The 23,212-nt window shown below is 45.3% G+C and overlaps 1 protein-coding gene across 3 annotated transcripts in view; it reads left to right on the plus strand.

Moving 5' to 3' along the window:
* The window catches only part of mcamb (melanoma cell adhesion molecule b), a 52,829-nt gene extending 34,557 nt beyond the window's left edge, over positions 1 to 18,272 (plus strand). For 2 of the 3 annotated variants that reach the window (XM_083636960.1, XM_083636962.1), the window contains exons 2-17: positions 4,662 to 4,789; positions 4,942 to 5,173; positions 5,794 to 5,864; positions 5,991 to 6,078; positions 8,331 to 8,510; positions 9,119 to 9,246; positions 9,614 to 9,749; positions 9,996 to 10,111; positions 10,685 to 10,826; positions 11,580 to 11,707; positions 12,416 to 12,557; positions 12,878 to 12,949; positions 14,321 to 14,362; positions 14,848 to 14,971; positions 15,203 to 15,314; positions 15,781 to 18,272. In XM_083636960.1, the coding sequence (XP_083493086.1) occupies positions 4,662 to 4,789; positions 4,942 to 5,173; positions 5,794 to 5,864; positions 5,991 to 6,078; positions 8,331 to 8,510; positions 9,119 to 9,246; positions 9,614 to 9,749; positions 9,996 to 10,111; positions 10,685 to 10,826; positions 11,580 to 11,707; positions 12,416 to 12,557; positions 12,878 to 12,949; positions 14,321 to 14,362; positions 14,848 to 14,971; positions 15,203 to 15,314; positions 15,781 to 15,783 (1,844 nt within the window). In that variant the 3' untranslated portion in view covers positions 15,784 to 18,272. The remainder of the gene's footprint in view (positions 1 to 4,661; positions 4,790 to 4,941; positions 5,174 to 5,793; positions 5,865 to 5,990; positions 6,079 to 8,330; positions 8,511 to 9,118; positions 9,247 to 9,613; positions 9,750 to 9,995; positions 10,112 to 10,684; positions 10,827 to 11,579; positions 11,708 to 12,415; positions 12,558 to 12,877; positions 12,950 to 14,320; positions 14,363 to 14,847; positions 14,972 to 15,202; positions 15,315 to 15,780) is intronic. The other variant, XM_083636961.1, reaches the window with a different exon arrangement.
* The last annotated feature ends 4,940 nt before the right edge of the window (positions 18,273 to 23,212 follow it).

Below are 23,212 nucleotides of genomic sequence, written 5' to 3' on the forward strand. Positions count from 1 at the left end.
CAGTTTTGCCAGAAACTCAATTGAATGGTTTCTCTCCTGTATAACTTCTCATGTGTCTCTTCAGAGACTTGTTCAACTGAACTACTTTCCACACATTGAACTTCAACAAACAAAGACGTTTCTTAGTCTATTTTTTGGAAGGGGATTTTTTTTTTTTTTTTTTTTTTTTTTTTTTTTTTTTTTTTTTCACGATATGAGATTTCATCTCAACGATACATATCGTGACGTTTTACTATCGCGAAATTTCGTGGGACGATATATTGTGACACCCCTAGTTAATACTCCTGTCAGTGCCCCTGACCAAGGTACTGGCAAAATAACTGGAGTTGGTCCCCGGGCGCTGCACAGTGGCTGCCCACTGCTCCTAGTTCTAGGAAGGTTCCTAGTAGAGGATGGGTCAAATGCAGAGGATGAATTTCCCCAAGGGGATAAATAAAGGATAACTTAACTTAACTTAACTCTCCTCTCCTCTCTCCTCTCTCCTCTCCTCTCCTCACCTCTCTCCTCTCCTCTCCTCTCTCCTCACCTCTCTCCACTCCTCTCCTCTCTCCACTCCTCTCCTCTCCTCTCTCCACTCCTCTCTTCTCTCCTCATCTCTCCTTTCTCTCCTCTCCTCTCTTCTCTCCTCACCTCTCTCCACTCCTCTCTTTTCTCCTTTTTCTCCTCTCCACTCCTCTCTTCTCCTCTCCTCACCTCTCTCCACTCCTCTCTCCACTCCTCTCCTCTCCTCTCCTCACCTCTCTCCTCTCCTCTCCTCTCCTCTCCCACATTCCCCTCTTGGGGAAATCACACACACACACTGACATTGACACACAACATGTGGAGTTGCTCTCTCGGGGTCAGGAGAAAGTAGATGTTTGTTAAGAGGAGCTCGTAAAGCTGGAGAAACATCATCGCTTTCCCAATTCCCACCGTGCCACTATGGGAGGGTTTGCTTGTCTGTTTCTGTCATACAGATTTACTGTAAGACTCTTATCCAATCTGCATAGACTCCAATATGAGCAGGAGGATGGATCTGAGGTCCTGGGATGCCAGCTTCTCTGTATTTATACTGTAAGGCTCTGTGGAGATGAATATTGGTGGTAGAATAACTAATGAGATTTGATTACAGTAAGATTCCCAAGAGCAAACGCATATCGCCTCCATTTTGTGTCTAAAAGGCAAGAAGAGTAAGGCTTAGTTCACACCGGGGACCCAAGCCTTGCCTACACCTTGCCTTTACCCACGCTTTTAAATAGGCGTCCGTTTTAGTCAACGAGGCTGTGTACACCGGGCGCCTGAGCGTGAACCCTGCGTGTACCCACGCCTTGCCTGTGCCTTGCCGATTTTATCGTTTAGGCGTGAGTTCTATTTTCAAGCCGACTAGGCGCGTGCAAGCAGGCTTCTTCTGTCAAGCCATGAAAGAAAAACGCGACAATATCCGTGGGAAATGGCAAAGTCAACTGAATTTCAAAATAAAATGGAGTTACTACAACAGTGTTGAGCAGAGAGAGAGAGAGAGAGAGAGAGAGAGAGAGAGAGAGAGATTGACGGGTGGCTATCACGTGGGGCTTTCTCCCTGTCGGCAAAAAAATCTTCAGGAGAGAGAATAGCGACCAAAGAAGCAAGATGGACAATGTTGTTGTGCCAGCACATATTCTTGCAAGATTACCTCTCTAAAAAGTCAGACTATAGTCAGACCTGGTTATACATATCCAGCATCAATAGAACATTAAATATATCAGATTTATTTTACATAGGCTACCCATGATAATTCGGGACCACACGTGAAAAATTACAGTCGGGAGAGAGGAGAGGCGCTTGTGACTCGGCTCCAGGTTCAGCGTGCAAAGGCGTGCGGTGTGATCGGTTCACGCGCAGCTCAAGGTCTGCAGGCGTAGGCGTGGGTTGAGGCAAGGCGTAGGTTCCCTGTGTCTGTGTGAACATAGCAGGTGCTGCAAGCGAAACATTAATGAGGGTTTCCAACTTCCAATCCATTTAGGTGCTCCAGTAACGGGGCCCTCGTTAATGTTGTGGTTGCAGTGCACCTGTGTTACTTCCTGCCTTTGAGACACAAAATGGCTGCTGTGGAAAAGGCGGATCCACGCCTTTTACAACCATCAGAGACGGCGGGGCCAGAGTTTGGGAAACTGTTTGAATTGAAAAGAACGATAGGAGAATATTTGTGTGGCCTCTGCACACGAGCCATGGCCCTTCCTCAGCTGCAGCAGGGCACTCTGCCATGGCTCTTCCTCAACTGCAGCAGGGTATTCTGCCATGGCTCTTCCTCAGCTGCAGCAGGGTATTCTGCCATGGCTCTTCCTCAGCTGCAGCAGGGTATTCTGCCATGGCTCTTCCTCAGCTGCAGCAGGGTATTCTGCCATGGCTCTTCCTCAGCTGCAGCAGGGTATTCTGCCATGGCTCTTCCTCAGCTGCAGCAGGGCATTCTGCCATGGCTCTTCCTCAGCTGCAGCAGGGCATTCTGCCATGGCTCTTCCTCAGCTGCAGCAGGGTATTCTGCCATGGCCTGCCCCTTCCTCAGTTGCAGCAGGGCACTCTGCCATGGCCCGCCCCTTCCTCAGTTGCAGCAGGGCACTCTGCCATGGCCCGCCCCTTCCTCAGCTGCAGCAGGGCACTCTGGGAGTGAGTCAGCGTTGTCCTGTCATTGCTAATGGTCAGGAAATGTCTTTGTCGGAGAATCTAATTGGATTTCTTTAACAGGGGAGCATCCGCCTGGCTCCATTAGCCGGCGGTAAACAGCAACACACAGGAGAAGGGAGGGGGGGGGGCAGGTTGGAGGGAGACATGGAAAGGGGGCGAGTTTGGACTGAGATGGAGAGGTGGAGGGAGGGGAGGGAGGGAGGCATGCTTACTGTAGATGCAGGTCAAGTAGCAGCCAGAGGTGGGGGCGGGAGGTGGAGGGAGGGCTGCGAGCAGGTTGAGAGTTTAGTCAATGTTTACTCTGTGTGTGTGTGTGTGTGTGTGTGTGTGTGTGTGTGTGCGTGTGCGTGCGTGCGTGTGTGCATGTGTGTGCGTGTGCAGATGGAGATGGAGTCAGAATAAGCATGGTCTGTTGGGTAATGATGAGGTAATGGAGGAGTATGGAGCAGGGAGCGCTGGTATTTTCAGGCAGACATTGATTGATATTTCTCCTCTCTTGTTTGCATTTGCATCATCTTAACAAGGCATTTGGCTTCTGGATCTACTGTAGTACCACTGTGTCTTAACATTGTACTATTAAAAAAAAAGATCTGCCAGTGGGTTGAGGTCATTTCACCTTATTTCCAAAGCAAATCAACACATTTCAATACTGTAATCACTTGGATGAATTGTCTTTTGATACCACTAATGGTAGAGTCCTTATTCTGCTTTCCCGCCCATAAATGTTCGAGAAATGATAGAACAAGTGAAAAACTACATTGGAAAGAAGTTGTTTATCCCAATCCTTGAATATGGACGGCGGCGTTTGTGTGGCGGCGTTTCAGTGAAGTATCCCACCCTATTTACGATAACTGCCCAGCATAGGGGAACGCTTCTGGAGATGAAATGAATACTGTAGGCAGAAAATAAAAATCAGTGAAATGCAGGACACTAGATAGCATATCTACATTCTTCTAAGAATTGCTTTATTCACTTAAGCACTACCGCAAGAAGGCCTATACAGTCACCAGCATCATGAATAGTAGCACAAGCAACGGCCGCTAAATCAGAGCTGGCGGCCTCATCACCTCCGGGCGACGCCTTTCTGCAGCCTCTCATACACGTATTGAAACAGTGTAATTGGGGGGTCCGTCCTGCAGTGGGATGCGTCAGAGACCCTTGAAGGGGGGAAAAGCACTCATTCCTCAGACAGAGACAGAGAAGGAACAGAGGGGCACTATGCTGCCTGTAAATTGAGCCTTTCTTCCTGAGAGAGGGTGACATACTGGAATGCAGCACATTAATGGGGACATGGGTGGGCTTCTCATTCCTCTCATAGCATCTCTCTATTGCCTTTGACCCATCATTACTCTCTCTCCCTCTCTCTCTATCTCTCTCTCTCTATCTCTCTCTCTGCCTGGGTTGGAGAATGTCTCTGGGTGTGTGAGATGCTCACAAGTCATCTTTTGCAAGTCAAGTCTCAAGTCTTTGAGCTAGAGTCCAAGTCAAGTCTCTGAGGGGCAAGTCCAAGTCAAGTCTCAAGTCTTTGGTCACAAGTCCAAGTTATGGATGAGTGTTCTATCATCTGCTGCATGCCATCCGGTCTGCTGAGAAGAACACTGCATAGCTACAGTATATCTAAGGAATTCAAAGCATGTACTGTATTATTCTCACTCCTTTATGTATTAGCAAAGTGTATCAGCATTGATTAGTTGATATTATTAGTAGACATTTCCTTGATGTTAATGCACACAATAAAAAGAAAAAGAAAAAAGATTGTTCATGAGTCCCAAATCTCGAGTCTGAGTCGGGTCTTTTGAGGACGAGTCTGTATTCAAGTCCCAAGCCACTGGGTGTGCGACTTACATGTAAGTGCGACTCAGGTCCAAGTCCCCATCTTCTGGCATATTACACTATTAATCTCTTTCAGGATTTTAGATACTAACACTTTTGGACTTTTTGTCTGTTTTGTTGGAAATATAAGGCCATAATATGTTGAACACCAACCAAGTTGCCTCTCTCTCTGTCTCTCTCTCTCTCAGCAGCATGGGCAGTAGTGGAGGTGAGCATGGAGGACAGAGTGGAGGCGTTCAGAGGAGAGAGTGCTCAGATCACCTGCATGTTCACATCCACTGATGGCAGCGGGGGGTTGATGATACAGTGGCTTTATGTGAGTTTCATAAACCCCACTACACCCACACACACTCACTCTCACACACACACACACACACACACACATACACACACTCACACACACACACACGCGCGCGCGTGCGTGTGATGTTTACGGGATGCTTGACATGTCTCCACTTGGATGCGTAGATGACGCCGTTAGGTGTGAAGCAGAGGATCTCCTACAAGGACGCCACCATCAACATCGTGGACCGAGGCACGCCGTTCACGGACCGGATTAGCGTGAATGGACCTGGAGCCACGGGGGAGGTGGTGCTGACCATCACAGACGTGCAGCTGGAGGACGAGCTGGACTTCATGTGTCAGATCAACGGTGTGACCGATGGGAACGGCGAGGGACGCACGCTGCTGAAGGTGTTCGGTAAGATTTCAACCTGCCTGTGCGTGTTTTAGTGAATGCCTTGAAATAGCCAAAGAGTCTCATGGGTCTTTAAAACATGGTTATGAATTCTGTTGCAAAAACAAACCAAAACGAACAAACTCAAATCCAAAAACTGTTACGACCAACCATTAAAAACTCAAATCCAGCTTCTGTGGGGCTTCTCTATCCGCTCTGTCGGTCGCTCCCCTCATGAACTATGGGCTGTTTTGAGGGGGCGGGACCTCTGGTAAGATGATCTGTTAGGATAGGTCCATCTTTGGTGCAGTTGATTGGTTTTTATGATTTCTCCGTGCTACTCAGCTATGCTAGAGACAACAAGGTTTAGTCTTCCGCATTCAGGGGTGGCCCTGTTAAGAGGGCAAATGAGATAAGTGTTACTTTGTGGTGTCACAAAGGCACAGAAGTCAAAACGACTCATTTGGAGGCATTTTTCCCTGACATGGCTGGTGTGGCTTTATGTGTTTTGAGACTTCCTTGATGTTCATTATAGCACGCGCAAGTCCTGTATAATCAAAGAGGAGAGGGAAATCATGTTGTACACAGAATGGGAGCTTGAAGTCAACCCGCTGAAGTCCTACTTCTTCTTGATTCCTTTGCAGAAACGCCGGAGCTTCCTTCCATTGAACACGTTCAAACAGGGATCTGGGTCGGTGAAGAGAACCCATCCAAGGTGAGAGTCTATATTGTGCTAAAAACGTCTGGACAGCAGAGCACGGGAGTGATGCACATTTCATTTTCAGGAAAAACTGATTTCTTTCCATTTCTTTTTTCGGTCTCCTCTCCTCCTGTTCTGCAGATCGGGAGCTGTGAGGCCAAAAATGGTTTCCCCAAGCCCAACATCACTTGGTACAGAGACAACACACCAATGCAGAACATTCCTGGTGGTGAGTACACCATAGTTTGAATGTAGCCTGGTCAAACTAGTGTCCTCTAGTAAGAGAGTGGCGTCAGCGGAGGACCAAAATGCGAGACTCATTAGCCAATGAACAGCCAGGAATGGCGCGCTACTTTTGCATGCTAAAATAAAGCTGATATTGTACAATTTGATTCAAGGGATGAAAAACCCTTTCAAAGTACAACACAAACTGTCTATTTTGCTGCAACTCGACAGTGCTGCTTTCTTTACTCAAGAGTTCCACTTTCTACTAAAAAAACTGGTCCATTGGAGTGAATGGAGATGTCGGAACTCTTCTATTATACGGCTCTGGGTCAAACCATCCTGATCACGTGACCTCACATTCTGTTTCGCAGCCGCCCACATCGATTTCAGTGGGTGGGACTACTTGCCTTGACAGCCAATCAGAGAAGTCAAATCCAGTCAGAAGTTTGAAAACATCTTTTCCCCTGCTGGTGCATGCTCATGTCTGGTGCATGCTCGTGTCTGGTGCATGCTCATGTCTGGTGCATGCTCATGTCTGGTGCATGCTCATGTCTGGTGCATGCTCATGTCTGGTGCATGCTCATGTCTGGTGCATGCTCATGTCTGCTCATGTCTGGTGCATGCTCGTGTCTGGTGCATGCTCGTGTCTGGTGCATGCTCGTGTCTGGTGCATGCTCGTGTCTGGTGCATGCTCATGTCTGGTGCATGCTTGTGTCTGGTGCATGCTCGTGTCTGGTGCATGCTCGTGTCTGGTGCATGCTCATGTCTGGTGCATGCTTGTGTCTGGTGCATGCTCGTGTCTGGTGCATGCTCATGTCTGGTGCATGCTCATGTCTGGTGCATGCTCATGTCTGGTGCATGCTTGTGTCTGGTGCATGCTCGTGTCTGGTGCATGCTCGTGTCTGGTGCATGCTCGTGTCTGGTGCATGCTCGTGTCTGGTGCATGTTCGTGTCTGGTGCATGCTCGTGTCTGGTGCATGCTCATGTCTGGTGCATGTTCGTGTCTGGTGCATGCTCATGTCTGGTGCATGCTCATGTCTGGTGCATGCTCATGTCTGGTGCATGCTCATGTCTGGTGCATGCTCGTGTCTGGTGCATGCTCGTGTCTGGTGCATGCTCGTGTCTGGTGCATGCTCATGTCTGGTGCATGCTCATGTCTGGTGCATGCTTGTGTCTGGTGCATGCTCGTGTCTGGTGCATGCTTGTGTCTGGTGCATGCTCGTGTCTGGTGCATGCTCGTGTTCTTGTTTAATTGTTGTTATTGAGTCTATTTCTGCAATAACTGCACTTATGGCTGTGTTTACTAATGTTAAAGAGGACATGAAACATTTGCTCATGTGACTAGTTCATTTGTATTTTACCTCAGACAAGACAGGACACTGCTCTCAAGTCTGAAATGTACCTAGATTTGCTAGAAAGATGAATGACATTTCACCTTTTTGCCAACTAGGGCGCTGCTACTGTAGATGATGTCACTAGGTAGGTTGACTGTACAGTACAGTATAGTACAGTACTGGAGTACAGGATAGTTAAGAGTTAAATATTGGTAGTAAGGATTTTGAATTCTAACAGGCAGACAGCCTATGCTGTTGTGTTTGTTGTTGTTTTATGTATTATTAATTTTTATTTATTTTGATTCATCAAAATGTTCAAAATCCTTACTGCTGTACTGTACAGTCAACCTAGTGACATCATCTCGCAGCGCACTAGTTGACGAAAAGGTGAAATGTTGTTCATCTTTCTAGCAAATCTAAGTCAAATTCAGACTTGTCTTGTCTGAGGTGAAATGCAAATGAACTAGAGTCACATGATCAAATGTTTCATGTCCTCTTTTTAAGGTTAGCCGCGCTCGTTGCTTCGGAGGACACCGTTATTGTTTTTCCAGCAGCGGCCCTGATTGGCCGGTTATCTCATCAACGCCGCCGCCGCTGTGGCCCAGTTACATATTTCAGGAAATTGATGTGGCCGACTGGAAGTCCAGACTGATACGTAGTAAAACAGAATGTGAAGTCATGTGATCAGGATGGTTTTACCAGGGTAGGAGGAATATGGCTTAAGCATTAAACATGTCTTCCTCTCAACTTCCATCTCTCTTGCTCTCTTGTCTTGTGTGTGTGTGTGTGTGTGTGTGTGTGTGTGTGTGTGTGTGTGTGTGTGTGTGTGTGTGTGTGTGGGTGTGTGTGTGTGTTGTGTGCGTGTGCATGTGCGTGTGTGTGCGTGTGTGTGTGTGTGTGTGTGTGTTTATGTGTCTCCCAGAGGTGACTGTGGTGTCCCTAGTCACCAGTGAATCCAGTGGTCTGTTCTCAGTGAAGAGTGAGCTGAGTATAAAGGTGATGAAGGAGGACAAAGACGCTCGGTTCTACTGCGAGGTCACCTACTTTGTCCCAGGAGGAGTCAGGATGACGGAGACCAACCGTATTAACATCACTGTACACTGTGAGTTTTCCACATTCAAATACCAGCTATCAGCTATTATCAGCTATTTGACGGAATACTTTCAATCTATGCATTCATTATGTTTCATGAGTGAAAGTTAAGGACATTATGGGTTAGTATTGAAGTGATCAGATAGTCATCTTAAGACATTTGCTTAAATAGTTTTTGAGGACAGAATCATTTATGTTGTCCAATTGTTGCCTGATGAATTTCAGGTGGCAGGTTTTAGCATAAAGGTGCAATCTTTTGAATGTTTTATTTTGAAGTAATCCAAAAGTATTCAGATTATATTACAATTGTTTTGTAATCCAAGGGATTATGTTACTTATTACAAAAATGGTCAATTGTGAATTTGTAATCAGTAACTGACTACATTTCATATTAATCTGACGGAACTCTGGTTATAAGGTCGGAAAAAGTAATGGATAAAGTCTGATTAGCCATTTATAAAGCATGCCTTAATGGGAAAACCTTACTGTAAAGTTATGTCAGAAGGATTCACACGCATGTTGAAAACAAATCTATCAAAGGCCCAGTTAACATCCTCCATCAACATCTCGTGTCATCTGAACGATGATGATCTATTTGATTTCTTCTGTCTTCTTCAGACCCCCCCACTGCTGTCAGGGTGTGGGTGGAGTCGCCCAAGGGTCAAATCAAGGAAGGAGACATGGTGGAGATTCAGTGCCGCGGCGACGGGAATCCTCAACCGGCCGTCACCTTCAAACACGGAGACGTAAGAAACTCAGACGCGCCCTCTCATGTTCATCATGTGCACTGCACACAGTCACTCAAACAGCATACTGTTACGCCTACTGTGTTGACTCTAATGTAGGCTACGTCACTATGTTGCTGTTGTCATGTGGAAACCTTGTAACAGTTGTATTTATATTTCGCTTCTGACTCCTCTATGGGTTGAAAATAATTCGCTGACCTCTTGGTCTTATGCAAACCCGTTGGATGTCGAAAATGGATTGTCATCAAGCTAAAAGCGAGGCTGTTTTTCTTCATCAAAGTTCCTGAAAGTTGTACTACTGCAGGTACGAGGTTTTCCCCCCGACAGCGACGATGTGTATTTAGCGCTCTCTGTTGTGTTCTTGTAGAAGGAAGTGACTGCGGAACCCAATGTGCTGGTGCTGGAGAATGTGACCCGTCTCGACAGTGGACCGTACCACTGTGTCTACACGGATTGGGAGACTTTAGAGGAGATCACGGATGATACCACTGTGTTTGTCAACTGTAAGGATGATACATGACCATGATAGCTGCACTTTTGTACTTTGTACTGATTGATGTGCTTGACTTGATTTTTCCTTTTCTCTTACTTCTCTTACTCTCTTTTCTATCTGTCTGTCTGTCTGTCTGTCTGTCTGTCTGTCTCTCGCTCTCTCTATTTTTCTTTGCTGTGTGTGTGTGTGTGTGTGTGTGTGTGTGTGTGTGTGTGTGTGTGTGTGTGTGTACGTGTTTGTATATATGTGTGTGTAGATCTGGATGCTGCTGTGGTGACGCCTGAAGACACCAGCGTGTTGTCCCAAGGAGAGGGACTGAACGCCACCTGCAACGCCCTCTCTTCTCTCTCCACACACACTGCCTGGTTTAAGGTAATCATCACACAGTTTTAGAATATAGAATATTATTATTATTATTTAGAATAGAATAGCCTATCTCATTTTCAATACTATTTTGACTCCCTTGTGCATTCACTATGGCATTGTCCAGCTGTCCAGCCTCTGTGAGAGATATAAATCTATGATTCTCAGCCCAGTGGCTTTGATTGTAAATCTGCACAAAAAGTTTGAGCACTGGCTAATGGAAAGTCTGGAAAGCTAATTGTTTAATATGAGTTAGTGGTTGGAGGATTTCCTGAACCTTTTAAGCATAGGAAGGCAGCATCCTCTCTCCTATTGGATCAGGGATGGAATGGCTTATTATGGAACACAGGCAGCCAATCAGGAGCCAGTCTGATACAGAGCATTGATTTGATTGGATTGTTTTTGTTGGCAGTAGCTTGCCTAAAATGCCGTAAAGGGTTTCAAAGACCAGTTCTTCATGTAACATCATACAGGGTTTGTCATTTGCAGTAAAAACAATGGAAGCTTCCCCTTTAAAAACCGGTCTATAAGCCCCTGCCTTATGTGTGTGTAAGCATGCTGTTTGTGTCCTGCTGTGTGTAGGACGGCCAGGAGATTTCCAAGGGCCACACTCTGACCCTGAAGGATGCTGTGTTCGACACAACCGGGATGTACGTGTGTGTGGTGACGGTGCCTGAGATCGAGGGAATGGAAACCAGCGGGACACTTCATGTTCTCGTCACAGGTGGGTCTCATCTCAAAAATGACATCCCTGCCCGAGATCCTGTTCTTAAGGTATTGTAGTGTAACCTAATGTAAGGGAGTAAACACTAAAAACGGACTAGGGATGTATAGCAACAGGGTTACACAAGGGTTTATTATTATTATAGTTATCTGTTGCTTGGTTGGTCCACAAAAATCGCAAATTCACATATCTGATCACAGCTATTGCAAATTCGTTTTTCATGTATTTTTTGTTTGTTTTCAATGCAGGCTCAGGTTATAGTGTAGTTTTTATTTTTCTCAAATGTTTAGTTTAAGTTTAGTTTGTATTTAGTTTCAGTTCTAGTTTTTTATATTTTTTGTTCATAAACAGGTATTTTGTTTGCAACAGGTATTGTGTAATACAAACAAAAGCAAATATTTTACAAAAACAACCAAAACATGAAAACTAAAAATCGTCACCTATATTTTTATATTTACTGTATTTCAAATTTACAAGTAGACAAGATAGTTTTAGTTCAGTATTCTCAAAGTCTCGTTTTTACAGTATTTTCTGTTTATGACAATGTTTAATTTAATTTCGTTTTAATTGACTATAATGACACATACAGACACAAACTATAGTTTGCTGTAGTCTGTATTCTACAGTGCTAATACAGTTCTACTAATATTATACTATAATATTTCTGGACCTTTATGAGCCTGGCAGAACGTACCATGGTGAAGGTTACAGTGCTGTTTCAGTCTCTGTGGTTTTCTCTGCTGCCACCTGCAGGCAAACCGGAGATCAGTGAGCCAGTGAACACGGCCATGGAGGAGAACGTGGACAGCACCGTGAACCTGAGCTGCCATGCCCGTGGCTACCCCGCCCCCAGCATCACCTGGTCCTCGTCTGACGGACAGGTACGGGACAGAGAGGCTGCCTCTCAGATGCTTCTCTTGGATTAGCTACAACTGCAAGAGAAAATCTAAGTGGATAGGACTGCTTTTCCAAATGTCAACTCATTAGGTTAGATCTGAATTGATTTTACTCCTTCGACTCCTCCCATTTTGGGAGGTGGAGGACTATGGATCATGTGATTTTGCCTGTCAAACATGATGATATCTGAATTGGATGAAGCTTTGCTCGATTATGCCACAGAGTTGTCACAGAGTTCTGTTGTTATTATACATAATACACTGATTGGCTTAATCGGGGGGCACTACTGTACAATTAAAAGTTGTTTTTTAACTCAAAATTCGATACAGTATATCAGATGACACTGACACTAGTCCAGTTTTTCGACAAAACTTGGACGTAAAGATTCCACCGATTGCCCTGATGTGGGTGTTATTAACTACTACACCACTGCTCCCCCCTTTATTTTTTGCGACTTGGAGCGACGATGCATCTCGTTAGTGTTTGGCCAAAGGGTGCCTGCATTATGCGTGTGGGACGACATGTTTACTTGTTTCACTTGATTTGAGACAGACCCAGACGCTGCATCAGAGTTGCATTGGATTCTGCAAATTCCACCTAGAAAAAGTTAAACTTGGGTGAAAAGCGCTCCCTTCTGTAGCACCAGCAAGCTTATTGTTCTACTGTCTGTGTGTGCATCTGCTTTCTGTCAGGTCCTCAAGACAGTGTCCCATAAAGAGACAGAGGACGGCGTCCACAGTGTGGTCAGTGTCAAGGTCACGGCTGACATCAGTGCTTTCTGCAACGCCTCCAACGACTACGGCACCGACGCTGTGGCCTACAGCATCAAAGCCAGTGAGTTCCTGTATGCACTTCCTGTCTCCGATTGTGTGTGTCTCTGGGTGTGTGTGTGTGTGTGTGTGTGTGTGTGTGTGTGTGTGTGTCTCTCTCTCTTAACGACCTTGCCCTCCCCTTCCTCCTGTTCCCCCTTTTGTCCGTCTTTTATTATTGACTTTGACTCTCTTACCCCCTCAAGCTCGGCTATGGGCTGTAATATAATGTCCACCTGTCAGTCAGTAGAGTGGTGAGAATGTGTGGCTGTTGAATGTGCGTCCCTCCGCCCCTCCCACTGTGTTAACAGGGAGCGTCCTCCCTTTGCCCTTACCTGTTTTCAGTTACACTTACCACCCCCACTACCACCACCACTACTACCACTACTACTACTACTACTACTACCTCTGCCACAGGTAAGAGCACACCTAATGTCACTAATGCCCTGTCAGATCGTCAGATCAACAGATCACCAACAGATCATCAGACACGCTGTTCCCTCTGTTGAGAGAGAATAGTAGAATACATCTATTGACCCTTTTCACAGCAGCCATTTAGTGTTTAAAAAGGCAGGGTAAACACAGGTGCAACCAAAACATTAACGAGGGTTTCCAACTTCCAATCCATTCAGGTGTTCCAGTGCTGGTGGCCCTCATTAATGTTTTGGTTACACCTGTGTTAGACACAAAAATGGCTTGTGTGGAAAAAGGCCCATTGATCATCAAGGGCATCCTTTGCGCGTTTGGTATTATTACCATTTTAGGTGGTTCACAGGCTTACTTTCATTCATGGTCGGGTGGTTGTGGCGTTTTTCTATGAGTCAGACAGAAAGAATGAGAAGGAATGAGAAAGCACCTGGAGGCTGATGTAATTAGTGCACTGGCATCAATGAAAGGTCGTTAAGGCAGGGTTAGCCTGATGAAAACCACTGTGGCTTCTTATTGGGCTTTTATAGCTTATATGGTTAATAATACCAGTGAGCTCTGTTATTGCCGCGAGGTGTTTTATGGAGTAATTGAAGGTGCAGCTGTTGTGCTCTGCTGGGTTGAATTATTACACGATAAGTATCTTTATCCGCTTTGATCGGCGCTTTAAATAGCGCCGTCGCAAACGACCAGAAGATGAAAACATTGTAGCCCGAGGCCAGGCCTCTCTGGAGTAAAGATAAGAATGAATCATTTGATAAGAATGAAAAGTATTGACCTTCCGTTAGCGCCTGCATGCTCATAGAGTTAGTGCATTACTGTTTGTGTTAGGGCACGCACATACACACGCATTGGCGTAACTGTAGAAGGCAAGCTGATGTTTAGAATGCACTCAGAGCAAGTCGCCTGACTCGCATTACCATGACCGCTTGGCGTTCTCTCTCTCTCACTCTCTCTCACTCTGACTCTCCCTCCCTCTCTCTCTCTCACCCTCCCCCACCTCTAGCCCCCACTCACGTACAGTACGTCATGCCAGGAAGTTTCCAGACCCTCTGTTTGAGGTTGTTGTTGTTTCTTGTGAAGCGCCAGTCAAATGAGATTAAACAGGCCTGCTGCTGCTCTTGGAAATGACTGCTCTGCTACTGAGCAGAGTCCGAGGTCGGCCTCTGTGGGACCGGCTACGAAACGCTCAGGCTCCAATCGCTGATAAGATTCTCTCAGATCACACATTCACTAGATACGGATTCAGATCTTTGCTAAAGAAGGCCCTAAGCTGCCGATCTGAATTCAGGCCCCGCTCATATCAGGTATTCTATACATCCAGCTGCACCATGATAATTGTGCTCATGTGGTTTTTCTCAGTCAAAGCAGCAACAGCGATCCCGCCAAAGAAAATCAAGAAAGGTTTGTATGGAAGCCTTGCTGAGACTCCGCCACACTGCTCCCTCACCGAAGCTCTTTTCCACTTCTCCACACAGCATCCTCCTCTCTCCTCCTGTAGCAATCAGACCACCCCGCCCCATCAACCACACATGTTCATCACCTTCACCATTACCTGTGCATGCTGTCCTGCTATTTGTATATGCATACTCTGTGAAGAGCACACTCCTCTCCTCCTACACTGCCACTCTCCTGAATTGATGTTCTCTTCTTTAGGTTGCCACATTTACGTGGCCTGAATGATGCTAGCGCTGCACTCTTTTCAGATCTGCCTTGTATAATGCTAGCTACCTACACACTGTGGAATGCTACACAGCCTGCCTGATGCCATCCTGTATCCTACACACTCTGCTCCGGCTCCTATCCTGCCTCCCAGCACCGCCAACTCACTCCTAACACGCTTAACAGTCAGTGACCCTGTGCTTGTACTTGTGCTTCTTCCCCACCAGAGGGCAGTGGTGTTGTCGTTGCGGTCATCATCATCTGTATCCTGCTGCTGGCCATCTTGGGCAGCGTGCTGTACTTCCTCTATAAGAAGGGCAAGATCTGCGGCCGCTCCGGCAAGCAGGACCTGTGAGTGTGATGAGCCAGACACTTTAATTGTGCTCATTGAGTCAGAGGCTCATATTGGAGTGTGGGAATATGGCGTTGAAAAATCATCATGTGTTTTAGACTGTGTGGATCTGTCCATGAAATATGATAAGCTGCAGATGAACATTATTCATCATTGTGGTTGTATAGTTAAACAGGATATTTTAACGATACAACTTGACTGACTTTGTGGTATTCTTCTCGGTCTTGCAGCACCAAAGAGAAGTCCAACAAAGATAACATCGTGGTGGAGATGAAGAGTGACAACACAGAGGAGGCTGTGCTCCTTGGGGTCAACGGAGACAAGAAACCTCCCAGTGACCAGGTAGATATCTACTAGAGCGCAACAATACAAATACAAAAAATAATAATAATAATAATAAAAATGCAATAACTGAAATTAATTGCTTAAAGGGACACTCCAACAATTTTCAATGCTGATTTATTTTGTCACTTGTGCATGAATGACATCACTGGTCCACAACTTAACTCAAATCAACTCAACTCAATAACTGTCAAACTAAATGAATGCCTGCAAAACTGTTAGAGTTTTGTCAAATTGTTATATTTTTGGTCAATACATCTCGTATTTAACTGCCACATGCACTGACTGTGACCACAGATGATGCTGTTTTTCAGCTGGCCTGATACATGTTCCATTAATATATTATTTACACATCATCCCCAACCCCCCACCTCTCTCTCTCTCTCTCTCTCTCTCTCTCTCTCTCTCTCTCTCTCTCTCTCTCTCTCTCTCTCTCTCTCTCTGTGCATGTGTTTGCCCTCTGAAGTAAAGGGTGATGAGTACCTGGACGTGCAGAAGTGAGGAGTCTGTGTGAGGCGGCTGCAGACAGACGGCTGGACAAACAGACAGCTGCTCCTCCTCCGAGTTATGTCGTGGCAGGGCTCTATTGTCTATCTGTTAACATCTCAGCATAGACAGTCGAGACTCAAATTGTTCCCGACCGCAGCTTATGCTTACTGTACTTACATCCCAGAACATTTTTGTTGCTATGCAACTCAAGCTACTTGGACATTGTGTGAGAAACTCCATGACATAACTCTACCAAGATACCCACCGGCCCACCTCCATGGACAGTTAGACTGCAGTCCTGATGAACATGAGCCTCGCACACTGCTGATCATATTTAGCCCAACAACGACCAGGGACTGTTTTTATATCCAACCACCACCTCAGGCCAACCAATCAGTGAAGAGCAGCCTGCAACAGCTCTTCAAGTGTATATATTATAGTCTGTGTGTATATATTTCTTTATTTAAAATAACCTGATAAAAAACAACAAAAATCAACCAAAAATACGCGAGCGGAGAGTTTTATTTTGTTTTGGTGCTCTTCAGAAAGAAGAGCTTTAGCTGTGTGTAGCCCTCCTCTTTTCATTCTTTTATCTATGGTTTCTGTTTTGCTTAAGTCTGTACACTGAAGCTCTGATGCCGGACCAGGTTGGAACGGCACCACTGAAGCTTTGGTGCTGTTCCAGTTGGTCCTGCACCAAATACTAGTACTAACGTTGTAGCCTTTTTGTTCTGAAAATGGACTTGTGGGTCGTTTAATCACATACTGTATCATTTCACTTTTTTGGTATAGCTTTTATTTAATCACTGGCACTAATGCCTCCCTGAGCCCTGTTTGTGTGTATGGAAGAAGATAGTTTGTGGATGGTCTTCTGTCCGAGACGGGTGAATAATCTGTTCAGGATTGGCATTTCCTTTCATACGTTCTGGGATAACATTTGTTGTAGGTGCCTTTGGGTTGATTTTTTTTTCTCTTTCCTCCACACACTTGTTTTTACACGTCGTTTGTGTGTATTTTGAGCAGAGTTCACGCATTGCCAACATCTTTAGTTGCCAATGTAGATGCCTTACAAATTCAGCTTTGCATTTGAAGGCGTACATGAATAGCAGCAAACCTCACATTCTGTACCATGAGTTATAATTGTTACATTTAATGTCCAGTGCACTGATTTCTTTGTGGGTATCCTTTATACGATTTTGTTGTTGCTTTTTTCCTACATGTATGTGAAACAATTGTTTTGTTTAATGTAAGTATGGGGATGTACTATACTGCGTGTGTGTGTGTGTGTGTGTGTGTGTGTGTGTGTGTGTGTGTGTGTGTGTGTGTGTGTGTGTGTGTGTGTGTGTGTGTGTGTTTTGTATGAAGGTAGAACAGTTGATTGGTCCCTGGTAGATAATGGGTCATGGCATGAAATAGCCTACCTTATGAGGAGAGATATACTGTATATATTTCTGTTTAATTAATTCATTAATTCATCCATTGAATAGTTACTTGAAATAGTTTGTTGAACCCCTGAAAGCATTTCTATTACATTCTCATCTGTCTGTCAGCCTGATTATTAAAGTGCCTCTGAAGATTACAACTGAGGTTCAAGTCGAAACAACCAGATTTTTTTTTTATTAAAAAATGTTGGTCCCATTTTCATTGTACTTGGACAATTCCCCATGTGGCCCGGTCGTTGCTCTGCCCCCTCTGCCGATCTGGGGATAGCTGTAGACTAGCACATCATGCTTCCTCCAATACAGTCGCCCCAGCCACTTCTTTTCACCTGACAGCGAGGAGGTTCACAGGCAGGACGTAGCGTGCGGGAGGATCACGTTATGCTCCCCAGTTCCAGTCCCCCCCGATAGGCACCCCAACCGTCCAGAGGAAGTGCTAGTGCAGCGACTAGGACTCGTACCCCACCGGCTTCCCACCCGCAAACATGGCCATTCGTGTTTGTAGGAACGTCTGACCAAGCCGGAAGTAGCCTACCGCTGCCGGGAAATGAACACTGGTCTCCGCGGTGGTAGGCGAGTGCTTTTACCTGTACTACACTACCCAGATGCCCCGGTGGTAGGCGAGTGCTTTTACCTGTACTACACTACCCAGATGCCCCGGTGGTAGGCGAGTGCTTTTACCTGTACTACACTACCCAGATGCCCCGGTGGTAGGCGAGTGCTTTTACCTGTACTACACTACCCAGATGCCCCAATCAGTAAATACGTTGAAATGTAGATTGAAAAGAGGTGAATGTAATTTATGAGAACAAGTCACTCTCTGTGCTCAGTTGTGTACAGGTGTCATATCTACTTACCCTCTATTAGTCTCTGTTGTTTTGCTGTTTTTGAGAACTTCCAATGTTAAAGCATTCTGGATTTCTGAAACATGTTCAATGCCTTTTAATGCTTTGTAAAATGTAAAATGAATGTCAGGAAATTCAAACCAATATACAACCAAATCCAGTTTGTAAAGTAATTTTTGAAGATAAATACCAAATAAAAAAATTATTGTTAAATGAAAGTAACAACTCTCCAACATCATTTACATAAATAGAAGCTCTTCCTGTGCCAGACTGCAGACCAGAACAAAATACATTTGAATATATCAGTCCAATTCAGTTACTGTTAAACTCACACACTGCTGCTTATTTCCCCCAATGACTCTTATGGGTTTGCACCTGTATGCAGTGTTGGGGAGCAGAACTACATTTTGCAGTATCTTGCTGGTAGTTGAACTACATTCATATTTGCATAGTGAGTCAAGTAATTCAACTACTTTTTGGACATCTTTTTTTGTACTTTAACTACTCAAACCCGTATGTTGCCCATGTGTGCTTTATAGTAACGTTCAGTCAGAACTCATTTATAATTAAGCCCATAGTTAATGAACTAATCATGTACAAAACACACACACAGTCACATATTTTATATACTGTATATGTTGTAAGCCTAATTTTTGCCATCACAGCTGCTTTTTACATGTATGGGATAATACAGGCTAATATACAAGGTGTCCCAAGCTCTGAGTCATTATAAACTCAATTAGCTACAGAAGCTAATGTTCACATTCAGTCCTTGGATATTTCTCTCATGTGTTCATCATTCCTTTCCTCCTCTGTGTGTGTGTGTGTGATTGAGAAATGAGATGCAGGTGGTGTTCATCCTAATTGGCCTGGTCAGGTGTCAGATTGCTGCTGGCTGATTGGCTGGTGGAGAGCATTTAAACCAGCTGATGCCATCCTGTCGCCCCTTGCTCTCCTCATTCCCAATGATGATGGCTGCTGTGCTGACTGCTGTGTTCTGTCAGGTAGGAACTGTGTGTAGACCTACTTTAGTAGTTCTGCAGAACTTTATTAAGATGTGTCTTTATCTTGGTAGACCTGTGCAGTCTAAACTGTAAATAGTTACCTTCCAGATCTACACTTTTGTACACTGTAAATAACACTTACCCAAGTAGCAGAAAGTAGGGGGAGAAGCCCTTTAGTTTTTTGTAACATTTTCTGATGTTTATTTTGTAGGAGCTTATAGGTAAGAGCTGTGTCTCTTATTTAATCCATCATTTTCTTTTCTTAGGTAAATTTAAGGTTGGGGATTAGTTTGATTGGTTAGTTGTGTTGGGGCCATGCTGTGCTCTGAAACTAAACCTGCTACTTGTGAACTTGTGATTGTGGTTTGGCTGATCATCCTTGGGAGTGGGAAGAGTGGGGGCACTTTTGTGTTGCGGTCCGGTTCCCTGAGGCCGGTTCCTAACATAATTGGGTGCTCGTCTGCTTTTCTCATTCGTCAGCACGTCGTCTGTGTGTGTGTGTATATATATATTTTATGTTTGTCTGGTGGGCAGTCTTTGTGCAGGTGGTAAATGGTGTTAGTCAAGGTGCCTTTGCATGGAGCTGAGGAAGCTCATGGTGGTAAAGCTGGTGGAGATGTTTGTTGGAGGAGGAACCGGTCAGAGGGGACCAGTAAGACTGAGGAGGGGCGTGACAAGGCAGGGCCGTCAGTAGCACCGTTTCTCCTCTTTCTGTGTAGACTGCTACCCTACAAGAGTCTCCGTACATAGACTTGCCTGTCACTCTGACTCCCAAGCCGTCTAAATCAGCGATACAGACGTATTTACAAGTGTCACAGAAACATTTCAAAGCCACATATTGAGAAGAGTTCATAGCTTCTCGACGTCGGGGTTAGAAAGCTCGACGCTGCTCATAAATGCCTCTTTTCATCTGAAGTCTGTGCTGGTGATATTTTTTACCGAGCCTTTGGCCAGAGTGGCGCTGTGACGGCTGAGAGCTCTAACCTGGAAAAAATATCACCAGCACAGACTTCAGATGAAAAGAGGCATTTATGAGCAGCGTCGAGCTTTCTAACTCCGACGTCGAGAAGCGATGAACCCTTCTCAATATGTGGCTTTGAAATGTTTCTGTGACAATTGTAAATATGTCTGTATCACTGATTTAGACGGCTTGGAGTCAGAGTCACAGGCAAGTCTATGTACGGAGATGGGACTCTTGTAGGGTAGCATAGTCTACACAGAAAGAGGAGAAACGGTGCTACTGACGGCCCTGCCTTGTCACGCCCCCCCCTCAGTCTTACTGGTCCCCTCTGACCGGCTCCTCCTCCAAACATCTCCACCAGCTTTACCACCATGAGCTTCCTCAGCTCCATGCACACCATTTACCACCTGCAGAAAGACTGCCCACCAGACAAACATATAAAATATATATATACACTCAGATGACGTGCTGACGAACGAGAAAAGCGGGTGACCCCCTAATTATGTTAGGAACCGGCCTCGGGGAAGGGGACGGCAACACAAAAGTGCCCCCGCTCTTCCCACTCCCAAAGATGATCAGCCAAACCACCATCACAAGTTCACAAGTAGCAGATTTAGTTTCAGAGCACAGCATGGCCCCAACATCAACAAATCAAACTAATCGCCAACCTTAAACTTACCAAAGAAAAGGATGGATTAAAAAAAAATAGACACAGCTCTCACCTATAAGCTCCTACAAAATAAACATGAGAACAACTAAAGGGCTTCCCTCCTACTACTTGGGTAAGAGTTATTTAGTGTAAAAAAAGTATAGATTTGGAAGGTAGCTATTTACAGTTTCGACTGCACAAGTCTACCTAGACAAGGACAGATCTACAAGTTCTAAAGAACTACCAAAGTAGGCCTACACACAGTGCCTACCTGACAGAACAAAGAAGTCAGCAGAGCAGCCCTCATCTGTGGCAATGACTGCAAGGGAAGGCATCAACCCATCTAACAGTGCAGACACAGGAAGGACTGCAAGGGAAGGCATCAACCCATCTAACAGTGCAGACACAGGAAGTTGTGAAATAAACGTTTTTTGTCTGTGGCATGTGTTCACATCATTTAGGAGTCCACTCATTGTACTCCCAACTATGATGGCTGTCTGTTGACTCTTTGCTGTGTTCTGTCAGGTAGGAACTGTGTAGGCCTACTTGGTTCTTCAGAACTTTAAGATGTGTTATCTTGGTGGACCTGTGCAGTCTAAACTGGAAATAGCTACTTCCAGCTCTACACTTTTGTACACTAACATCTTACCCAAGGAAAGTAGGAGGGAGAAGCCCTTTAGTTTTTTGTAACATTTTCTCATGTTTATTTTGTAGGCGCTTATAGGTGAGAGCAGTCTTTTATTTAATCCATCCTTTTCTTAGGTAAGTTTAAGGTTGGGGATTAGTTTGTTGTTGGTGCCATGCTGTGCTCTGAAACTAACCCTGCGACTTGTGACCTTGTGATGGTGGTTTGGCTGATCATCCTTGGGGAGTGGGTAGAGTGGGGGCACTTTTGTGTTGCGGTCCCGTTCCAAGGCCCGTTCCTAACATAATTGGGGGCTCATCCGCTTTTCTCGTTCGTCAGCACGTCGTCTGAGTATATATATTTTATATGTTTGTCTGGTGGGCAGTCTTTGTGCAGGTGGTAAATGGTGTGCATGGAGCTGAGGAAGCTCATGGTGGTAAAGCTGGTGGAGATGTTTGTTGGAGGTGGAGCCGGTCAGAGGGGACCAGTAAGACTGAGGAGGGGCGTGACAAGGCAGGGCCGTCAGTAGCACCGTTTCTCCTCTTTCTGTGTAGACTATGCTACCCTACAAGAGTCCCGTCTTCGTACATAGACTTGCCTGTGACTCTGACTCCCAAGCCGTCTAAATCAGTGATACAGACGTATTTACAAGTGTCACAGAAACATTTCAAAGCCACATATTGAGAAGGGTTCATCGCTTCTCGACGTCGGGGTTAGAAAGCTCGACGCTGCACATAAATGGCTCTTCATCTGAAGTCTGTGCTGGTGATATTTTTTCCAGGTTAGAGCTCCCAGCCGTCAGAGCGCTCAACAGCGCCACTCTGGCCGAAAGCTCGGTAAAAAATATCACCAGCACAGACTTCAGATGAAAAGAGGCATTTATGAGCAGCGACGAGCTTTCTAACCCCGATGTCGAGAAGCTATGAACTCTTCTCAATATGTGGCTTTGAAATGTTTCTGTGACACTTGTAAATACGTCTGTATCGCTGATTTAGACGGCTTGGGCGTCAGAGTGACAGGCAAGTCTATGTACGGAGACTCTTGTAGGGTAGCGGTCTACACAGAAAGGAGAAACGGTGCTACTGACGGCCCTGCCTTGTCACGCCCCTCCTCAGTCTTACTGGTCCCCTCTGACCGGCTCCTCCTCCAACAAACCTCCACCAGCTTTACCACCATGAGCTTCCTCAGCTCCATGCAAAGGCACCTTGACTAACACCATTTACCACCTGCACAAAGACTGCCCACCAGACAAACATAAAATATATACACACACACGACGTGCTGACGAATGAGAAAAGCAGACGAGCACCCAATTATGTTAGGAACCGGCCTCGGGGGACCGCAACACAAAAGTGCCCCCACTCTCCCCACTCCCAAGGATGATCAGCCAAACCACCATCACAAGTTCACAAGTAGCAGGTTTAGTTTCAGAGCACAGCATGGCCCCAACATAACTAACCAATCAAACTAATCCCCAACCTTAAATTTACCTAAGAAAAGAAAATGATGGATTAAATAAGAGACACAGCTCTTACCTATAAGCTCCTACAAAATAAACATCAGAAAATGTTACAAAAAACTAAAGGGCTTCTCCCCCTACTTTCTGCTACTTGGGTAAGTGTTATTTACAGTGTACAAAAGTGTAGATCTGGAAGGTAACTATTTACAGTTTAGACTGCACAGGTCTACCAAGATAAAGACACATCTTAATAAAGTTCTGCAGAACTACTAAAGTAGGTCTACACACAGTTCCTACCTGACACAACACAGCAGTCAGCACAGCAGCCATCATCGTTGGGAATGAGGAGAGCAAGGGGCGACAGGATGGCATCAGCTGGCTTAAATGCTCTCCACCAGCCAATCAGCCAGCAGCAATCTGACACCTG

This window comes from Poromitra crassiceps, assembly GCF_964638095.1.
Source record: "Poromitra crassiceps genome assembly, chromosome: 5".
Classification (NCBI taxonomy): domain Eukaryota; kingdom Metazoa; phylum Chordata; class Actinopteri; order Beryciformes; family Melamphaidae; genus Poromitra; species Poromitra crassiceps.